At 50.3% G+C, this 9,473-nt stretch overlaps 1 protein-coding gene across 1 annotated transcript; it reads left to right on the top strand.

Moving 5' to 3' along the window:
* Nucleotides 1-742: 742 nt before the first annotated feature.
* ERMN (ermin) lies at nt 743-9,472 on the top strand. The gene is made up of 3 exons (XM_026058304.1): nt 743-5,132; nt 5,458-5,550; nt 8,727-9,472. Exons 1-3 carry the CDS (start codon nt 4,886-4,888, stop codon nt 9,212-9,214), a joined length of 828 nt encoding a protein of 275 aa, XP_025914089.1. The 5' UTR covers nt 743-4,885; the 3' UTR covers nt 9,215-9,472.
* The last annotated feature ends 1 nt before the right edge of the window (nt 9,473 follows it).

Genomic DNA, 9,473 nt, shown 5'->3' with positions numbered 1-9,473 from the left:
AACTGTCAAGTGTGCCAGAGAGGGAGCTCGCCTGGACTGCATGCATAATTCACCAGCAGAGGTGGAAGCTGGTTCGTTAGTGCTTTGCGTGGTGAGGGGTGAGTGCAGGCATGCCGCGTGCACGGTGCTCGGCGGTTCTTCCCTTGGCATTTGCCGTAAGCGTGTTAATGATGCGGTTCGCAGGGTCAGGGCTAGGCAGTGATTTGTATGAAAGGCGCTCTGTGTCTTCAGGAAAGGAGGCGCTCTCACTGATTACAGGGTTTAATGCTTTGCTTGATTTCCTCAGAATTAAGGGATTACCTTTTCTCTCCTTATCTCCTGTGGATAAAAAGGGCAACTCAAGTTTATTACAGAAAGGGCTGCTGCTCTGCAGAATGCAATTCTGTGTTAAACTTAAAACTTTAATTAATTTGCTGATTGCTGTTATGCTTGACCTCGTAAGGGTGCTTAACTGCTTAATCTGTTCTAGGCCAGTGCCCAAATCTAGGCAATCCCTCCCTGCGTAACTGCAGGAAAGACACAGTCATGGTAGCCAGCCGCCAGTTTAGCAGCAAACAGGCAGAAAACTCCTGAGGTGACAGGAATGTTTGGTTCCTAAATTTTTGGGCTTGACTCAGCATAGCGTAGAGCGAGCTGAAGAATTTCCAGCACAAGACACGGCAAACATATTTGCTTTAGCAGCACGACCTCACACGCTTCAGTGTTAGTAGTCAGTGGACACTTGCAGGGTGGCCACCACGGGCACGTTGCTGCTCTTGCTGTGCCGGAGCGGAAGCTTTGCCTGTTTAAGAGTCTTGGTTCCTGTGGCTCAAGCAGTAATTATAAGTCACCTTAGTCTTGCTGTTAAAAGTGCCTCTTCTGCTGTTCCTCAGGCGTATTCCTCTTTTTTTACTCTGGTTTGTAGTTCTCCAGCCAGCCTTGCCTTTCTTTTATGACCTTTTCAATATCTCAGTTTTTTGCAGCACTCTCTTGGCTTATGATCCCTATTGCTGAACTTTTTTCATAAAACCACGAGGCACGTTCTGGCTTCTGCTGGGAACATTTTAGGATACAGTGGAAAATCATTCAAGGGGAAAATCATTCAATACAGCTTCAAGGCTGTATTATCTTGCAAAAACTGTTTTCCCTTGCAAATTAAAGGTCCAGTCCAGCAAGATACTGAATGACTTGAGTTTCTGCATTTCCCTATCTCAGACACACGTTTCTGCATGTTCTTGGTTTTGTTCCATTTTAGTTTGGCTCAGAGTAGGTGGCTATCATTTCAGTTTCAGGCTATTCATTTTTATGCATATTTTTCAGGGATTGCTGCGTTTCTTCTGCCTTCATGCTTGCATTTGCGTTCTGGTAATTTCTGCTTTCATACCAGACATTTCCTTTCCCATACAGATGTTTTAGATGCGTTTCATGTGTCGCAGCTGGTTGCACCCAGCTTTAGTAGTGTAAAAAATAAGTTCCCAAAAGGTAGGTGTCTGCGCTTGCTGAGTTTGTCCTACCTGCCGCCGCAGAGCGGTGGGTTGCTGCTTCGCGTGCCTGCAGCGCTTGCGCTCTTAGTTCTGAGGTTTCTAGGAATAAAGCTGCCAGTGTCGCTGCAGCAGCCAGTGTCTATGGCAGCCATGCTCGCCTCCGTCCTTCTGGAATTACATCTCAGGGTGACCACGCCGGCGCGGCCGGCAGCAATCCCCTCCAGGCCTGGGGGCCATGGAATGGGGCTGGGCACGAGGGACTGGTGTTATGCTCAAAATCTTGCTTGCAGGCAAAGAGGAAGCACATCTTACATATCTATAAGTAAAGCCATGAATTTGTTGTTGGTATAATTGAAATCTTAATAGTCTAATTCAACAATCATTCTTAATCAAGATCTAATTGTTATAGAAAAAGAAAATAATAATAATGGAGTTAAAATTGATAAAAGCAGACTGTTCAGTTTCTGCCCTTCGCCTGTCCCCTGCTCCTCCGGGCCCCCGGTCAGTGGTTTGGGGGATGCCACGGCGAGTGGCCGCATCGGGCGTCCTTTCCAGGAGGACCATGATGGTGGTGTTGAGGTTTCTCCTTCCTCGCTCCTAACGGTGATGGTGGTGCTGATGGTTTCTCCTTCCTCGCTCCTAACGGTGATGGTGGTGCTGATGGTTTCTCCTTCCCGGCTCTCGGAGCTGCCCGGGGTCATGCTTGCATGTCTGCTAACACGCTTTGACACCGTTGCTCGCTCTTCGCTGGTCTGCCGCTCCACGTTTCAGGCGAATTCACTAATGCGGCGCCTTTTGGGTCTGTTAGAGGTGACTTCTGTGCTTTTTGCTACCCCAGAGCATTCTGCCTGGCCCCGGGTCCCCATTTCTGGCCACGGGTGAGCCAGTTGCAGCCGCGGGGTCTCCAGCACAGCCTGTGCCCAGCTCCCACCATCCCGCACCGGCGCTTCCCCTTCGGCTGGAAATGCGTGTGGCCTTTTCGACTGCATTTTCTTCTGGAAAACATCCCCAGCGTGGATTGCTGCAGCAAGGTTTGACTTTTCCTTGCAAAACACTTTCCGCAAGGGTAAGACGGCAGAGCCCAGGTCCGGGTTGCGAGCCGGGGAGATGTTCTCACTGATGTGGCAGCCGTTTCTGCCCCGCTGGGTTTGTGAGCAGCCGCCTGCCCCGCTCTGCCCGCCGGCGCGGTGCGATCCCTGCGGCGTGAGAGCGTGCAAACAGCTCGTTGACCACCAAGCGCTGGTTTGGGAAAAAGTGGGTTAGGGAGAGTTAGTCATGCTGCTGATAGGTGGCATCAGGAAACGCCTCAGTTTGTCTCCGTATCTTTCCGGAATGGACACGGGAGGAAACGGCTCTCTTGGAAATACAGACAGAGGTGCTGCCCTGGCCGTGCCGTGTCCGTGGAGCGCGACCCGCGTTGGGCAGGAGCGTCCTCCTGCCGGCGGCCGCATCCCGCCGCAGGGAGTGGAGCGGAGCGAGGCCGGGCCGGAGCCGCAGGAAGGCTGTTCGTTAGCCGGACGGGCCCTCGGCGGGGACGGGCCGGCAAATCCTCCTCTGACGGCTGTTCGGAGGTGATGGATGCATGCAAACCGTGGTGCAACAGCAGGCTGCGGGAGGCCGCCTCTAGGCGGAGGCGCTTGATATCAATGTTTTGACTGTCTTGTGCAATCGGCTAATTGGTCTCGCAGGTATCCTTAACAGCACGGTCTTGGGGTAAAGGCAGCGGCGATGCTCAGGTGAATCCCAGCCATGAAACCTCTCTCAGTAGCGTTTCCACACCGAGAGAAACGCTGGGGACAGGACCTGTCAAATGAGGAAATACCTCGAGTGGCCCTCAGATTGTTTCGGGAACATGGAAATAGCTTGACAGGAATGGAAAATAATCACTTCCGCTCTGCAGCCGTCAGCCCACGCCAGACATCCAGCCCCTCTTCCTGAGGGTACCTGGAGTCCGCTTTCAAAATGTTACCGTTCATTTTTCTTGGACAAATTTTTCCAACCGTTACAAATCAGTTACACCAAACACATTTCCATAATGATGTAAAGTTATTGGTTTTAAGGTGAAGATGACCAAAAATGGTCAGAAAGTTTTGGGTCCATGCACAGTCAAGGTCTGAGCCCAAAGGAAGGATTCCAAGTCCTAAAGCCCAAAGATGTTAAAAATGTGGTATTGTGTGAATACAAAAAAGTCATTTAAAGCAGGAGATTACATTCTTATGTAAACTTGGCTTTGGATGCTAGGGTTGAAACAAGTTCATCTATGGTCAGAAAGTGCCACTGATGCTGTTTGTGCAATTTCTGTGAGGGCCTTTATAAAAAAATTCCTCTCGCTCTCTGTTAGCTCGTAGGTCAGATGGATAATTAGCGACATGTCAGTCTCGTGCCACTGCCCCCTTTGTACACCTTTAATGTAAAGAGCGTTTCTTCTGCCGTGGCGAAAACCAGCTTCTGCGAAACGAGGTCATGCTGCGGCCATGGAAGGGAGCAAGCCACGCTCACTTGCCGAGCGTGCCGGAAACGTTCCCACCATACGCTGGAGCAAGCAGAAAGTGTCCAGTCATCTGGCTTTTCTGCTCAAGAACTCGCCGTGTCATTTCAGATCTCATCTCCACACGTTGCTTTTGCTAGAGCTTTAATTTTTAATCATCTGTTTCTTTCCTTTGAGGGCCAAATCCTTGAGATGCATTTTACTTAATGAGTAATTGCAAATACTCGGCAGCTTACAGGATTTGACCCGGTCTCTGTAAAATACGCTTGGTAGAAATAAGGCTGTGGCGCAGAAGAAAGTGGCATTGTACTGTGTGCAGAGCATGTGCCCCTTCTAACATGCTAGTTTATTCCTTGACAAATGTAAAATGAATTCATTGTCTGACCAACAGCATTTCAAGGTTTATCAGAATATAAACCTGATTGGGAATGTTAAGCTGGCTACATGGAAGTCCTATTACTAAAGGTGGTCACCCTCCATGGCTTAAAGGTTTAGAACAATTGTTGTTCCTGTTACGAGGCGAAGACACAAAGAGCCATTGTGTCAAGAATACAAAATCTGTTTATTACCGCGGGGCTGACATGCTGAAAGACCCGCTCTACGCGCCAGCACAAAAGCCTCGTTGCTTCAGATTGTTTGTTTATGCAAATTTAAATGGTGCATTTAATTATGCAACTGGAAGAGTCTAAGCGACAAGAAAGGTGCTGATTGGATCCCCCCCGTGGAAAGATCCCGCTGTCAAGCCCTGGACAAATCCGACATTGTTACTCTGGTCTCTGTTTTGCTGCAACGCCTTCAGAAGAAGAGACGCTCGTTGACTACTTGAGGAGGGGGAAAAATCCCTGGGAGAAAAGCAAAAAGGTTTCTCGCCCCCCGCCCCGAGGTGCAGGAGCCGGGGCTCCGTGGAGGTGTGCAGCCAGGCACGGCCGTGATCATGGCAGAAGAAGTCCCCATCGCATCCTGCGCACCCGAGTGCAACGGGAACGTGATCCCGGAGAGGGGCCCGCTCCAGGCCATTGGTATCATCGATGAAATAGCAAAATCTGTCGGGACGGTTCCTTATGCAAATGCAGAAACTGGTCCTGACACTCCGCTTACGAAAGAAACTCAGAAGGAAAATAGGAATTCAGTAGCAGAGAAGACAATACGTGGCAGTTCTGATGGAGAGAAGCAATGTGAAGGTAAAGTACAATGCTTGTCTTTACTTCAGTATTTGGGTAGAAAAGCCGGTATTTAATGTACAGCCGTATGAATAATAGAATGTATTCTTGTGTTATTCAAAACTCCTAACCTATGGTTAGCTGTAACAATGACTCAGAATAATTCAGTTAGAGACAAATTTGAACTGGCAGTTATAGAGAATGAAATGAAAAGTATGTGACTAAAGAAACAAGCAATTTTTTTAATCTATTCTGGAAATCAGCTGCCTGTATGTAACTGTTAAAACCTAGTCCTCATCATTAACTGCACCGTAAGTCCATTTCTTGTGCTTTATATTTCCTAAAGAGAAGCAAGAGGAAAATGATGCGACTCAACAGGACAGATCAGCTGATATCCCTTCCCAGGACACAAGAACCGATGGCCAGAAATCAGAGGAAGGTAATGAAAAATGCTGTGTGATATGATGTGTTTTTCAGCTTTCAAAGACAAGACTATACAGATGTTTATTAATTTTTTACCAAACAAGGGAGGGAGTTTAGCCAAACCCTTATATTGTAGTGAACAGTGACTCATTTCCCTTTTATAGAATTGTCGCCCCTTAGAAAATGTTGCTGGTGTCTCTGTTTCTGAGGTTTGTGTATGAACTCCATCACCATGGTATCGAAGCACCTTGGGGTCTTTGGCACATGAGGTTTCCCAACACCCCTGTGCGGGCGGGAGATGCTGCATCCTTTACACAGGGTCGCGTAGAGGGTGAGTTCTGCCTGCCCATTTGTTGGGAGGCTTTAAGTCAAAAATGCACACCCTCACAACCTAAACTCTTCTTCTGCCTAATTCTGCAAGTGTCCAAATCCCCCTGACCCCCAAGTATCTAGTAGGAAATTGCTTAGGAAAACACATTCTCAGCAAAGATTGGAACTCGCATCTTCCTAATGCCAGGTGAATGGGGATGTAGGGTATTGCTCACTGCCTGTCCCAGTGAGTAAATTAAAATATATTGAATATATGCAAATATATTTTGTCATCGTATGCAAAATGCAACCATGTTGAAAGGAGGAGTATTTTACTGTGTGGAGGACAGATCCTTCACACGGGAGTTGCAAGCTGAAGTCCTCTTGAAGAGGAGAGGGCTCCGCGCTTGGCTCTCCCCAGTCCCGGCTGGATGCTCTAACCATGGGTGAAAGCAGACCCTTCTCCTTGAGGGGGAAAGCCACGTTTCCCTGGGGGCAGCCTGCAGCAGTACTCCGCTTTCTGTATTTCCCATCGGGGGACTCCTTGCCAGTTTCGCGGCCCCGGGAGCGGGTATGTGCTCCGGTGGTACTGCTCCGGCTGCAGGGTTTCYGCCTGCCACTCCTCGGGTTTTTGGGGCCTTTGCTGGGAAAGAGCCCCCCCGCCGCAGGTCTCTGAGCTCCTGTCGTCCTTCCCCATCCCCTTGGCACCAAAACGCGCGGGGCTGCCGGATGCCTGTCCGGCACCCGCTCGCGCCGAGGCTGGCCGGGCTCTGGAGGAGCTGCAGGGTAGGAGCTCTCGGTCCTTCTTCTTCGTTTATACCCCGCCTGGCTGCAATGCAGTGATAGTTTCAGTATGTCAGCTGCCACATAGATATTAAACCCCTCGGAGAAGAGCTGATTAACAACTCCAGGTAGTTTTCACAGTGCTATCGAAGATAAAGTCATTTGAACACAGCTGTAAAAGATATATGGGCCATGCCTTCTAAACAGAAACTGATGTTGCTTTGATTAAGAAAAGAAGAAAATATATGGGCATTTGTCCCCGGCAAAATAGTATTTCATAGAAACTCCATAGATTTTGAGAAGGTGAATCATGATGGAGGCTTTTCCACTTAAAGCTGACATCTATATTCCAACCGTGTTGCCTTACCGGTGCACAATAAAACCTATTAAGTGATCTTGCAGAGCCCTCTTGCCTCCCCCGTCTCTGCCACAAGCACTTTATCTCTAAATTGCAGGCAGCTTTTTAGTACCTAACCAATTTAGTCTAATTAATACTTAGGACCCCGCAGGCAAAATGTTGAATAGACCATTTGTTGCGACATTAAAGCATCATTTAAAGCGGAGCTGTGCCAAATAGGACAAATACGAGATACCCGTCTGAGTGCGGTCTGCCACCTTCAGACAAGAGGAGCGAGCGTAAAACACGTCCCCCAGGATGTCCGCAGCGAGCGCGCGCACCCGCGACTGACCTCGCTGCGCCGGGATGTCACTGCTGCACGGTGAAAGCAGCGACGGGAAAGATCTTGGAGATCCTGCTGGAATGGTTTGACGGGACCATCCCGTCTCTCCCCTCCAGGCCCCCGAGCCCTGGGTCCCGCGACGCTGCGGGGCGCGAGGGACGTGCGCGCGCAGGGAGCGTTGCACCAGGAGATCCGAGATAACCCCATGGTGCTGCACACTGAGAAGATTCCCCTGGGAGCAGGGACACGTAGCTCAGATGCCTTCCCGTGGAGGAAGATGTTAAATCTGGACCCAGATGTATCGGGTGAGAGATGCAGAACGTAAAGTGAGAAGTAGTGCCTCAGTTCGTTACGGGAAAGGGTCAGCTCCGTCGTCTGGAGGGAAATATCGCTGTGCCCGCAGGCTGAGCCGGGGGCTGGCACGAAGGGGAGCGCTGCTCCCTGAGGTTTGTCCGACGGATGCACGGTGCGAAACCCGGCGGCGGCCTCCGTCATGGCGCGGGTGAGTGCACGGGCAGACCCTTTCCGCTGCGGGAGCGGGCAGCGGCACGCGGCCGAGGGCGGCGCGTAGGTCTGGCGGCGAAGCTCGGCAGGGTCCCGGGGGCTGCGTCCTGCTCGTCTCGGCTGGGAAGCTGGGTGCCCGGCCGGGCAGCGGCAGCCCTCGTCCGCTGACTCCTTCCCGCGGGGCTCCGAGGTCTGGGCTGCGGCTACGGGCTGAGGGAGGCAGGCGGTGGCCCAGAGTAAGCGCTTGAAATGCTCGAGCGACGACTTCAGGGCTTTTCAGGAAAGGAGAATTCAGCTAACTGAAACTTCAGAATTCGGAACCCGCTCAGGCCAATAAGCGAAGAGCTCTGGGTCTGTCTTTTCTTGAAAAGTGATAGAATGAATGATGGAAAGTTGCTTCAAAATGCTGGCGCCGTAACAGGGGACTGCATTAGGAGAAAGGATATTTGTCAGCCGTGGATCTGAGAAGGCGTAAGTAGATATTGTACATATAGGTATATGAAGAGAGGCACCATGCCTTTTGGGTCCCGGGGGGTGGAGCGGGAAGCTGTGCTCGCTCAGGGCTTCACCGCTGCATCCGCGTTGCGTCTCGTTTCAAATGAGGGTTCTAGGGAGGGCTCGGCATGGAAGACGGCACAAAAGAGACGGTCATTAAAAAAATGCAAGGGCAATTTGCCTTGCACAAAGAGTCTGTGAACGTATGAAACCTTTGTAAAATACATATAAGCATCTGTGTTGATGGGACGTTCAACTTAGAGATGTACTACAAACCTAGCTCAGAGTAGTCTACTGGAAGGTGGTTGCTTCAGTGGTAGGAGCTGGTAAGTTGTGAAAAACTAAGTTAGATGAATACACGTCAGAATCACAAAGATCTTGCTGAGCCCAGCTTCACCCAGTGCTACTTGTGTTGCTGCAGGGCCGGGCGAAGCGGGAGTCCCTGGGCGCAGGGGAGAGCGGCAGGAGGCGAGGAGCACCGCGCCGGCCGAGGCGGGAAGGTCCGGCTGCGCGGCGGAGGCGGAGGAGAGCCCGGCAGCAGGAGCGCCGACGCCTCAAGCCAAGGAGCACGCGGAAGACGAAGTGTGGCTGGAGGAGGGAGAAAATGCAACGGAAGAGGAGGAGGAGGAGGACACTGAAGAGGATGAAGTCCAGTTGATAGAAATCAAGAAGGAGCACAGTGAGGAGTCCCGTTTAAAGAAGCAAGAAAACGGCAAGGAGGTTTCTCCTCCGACCAGCCCCACCTGTAACTCCCAGCCTGAGAAACCAGGGGAGCAGCCAGGCGTGGGGAAAAAAAATGATATCTCCAGACACAGTTATTCTAGATACAACACAATCTCCTACCGGAAGATTAGAAAAGGAAACACCAAACAAAGAATTGATGAATTTGAGTCCATGATGCACTTATAAACTGAGGTGGAGAGTTTACTTAACAAGCCGAAAGTTCACTCTGTTTTTGTCCCCCCCCCCCCCAAACATATCTCTTCACACAATATGAAGTCACCACTATTCTCTTTTTGTGTACGATTTCATAATACACTGTGAAAATTTAACACCTGTACTTCACTTTGACGTCAGGCAAAAGCACTCATAGCACAGGAAAATAAATAATCAGTTTGCTACATTTAATACCATTTGATTCAAAGTTTATCCTTTTATTTTCCACCCA

Source organism: Apteryx rowi, unplaced genomic scaffold (genome assembly GCF_003343035.1).
Source record: "Apteryx rowi isolate R43461 unplaced genomic scaffold, aptRow1 scaffold_145, whole genome shotgun sequence".
Lineage (NCBI taxonomy): Eukaryota > Metazoa > Chordata > Aves > Apterygiformes > Apterygidae > Apteryx > Apteryx rowi.
This window is presented reverse-complemented; position numbering and strand designations above follow the sequence as displayed.

Excerpts from the sequence above, each read along its gene's own strand:
- ERMN (XM_026058304.1), top strand. The coding sequence starts at position 4,886 with ATGGCAGAAGAAGTCCCCATCGCATCCTGCGCACCCGAGTGCAACGGG. Across the intron at positions 5,133-5,457 it reads TGGAGAGAAGCAATGTGAAG|AGAAGCAAGAGGAAAATGAT; the intron begins GTAAAGTACAAT and ends TATTTCCTAAAG. Across the intron at positions 5,551-8,726 it reads TGGCCAGAAATCAGAGGAAG|GGCCGGGCGAAGCGGGAGTC; the intron begins GTAATGAAAAAT and ends GTGTTGCTGCAG.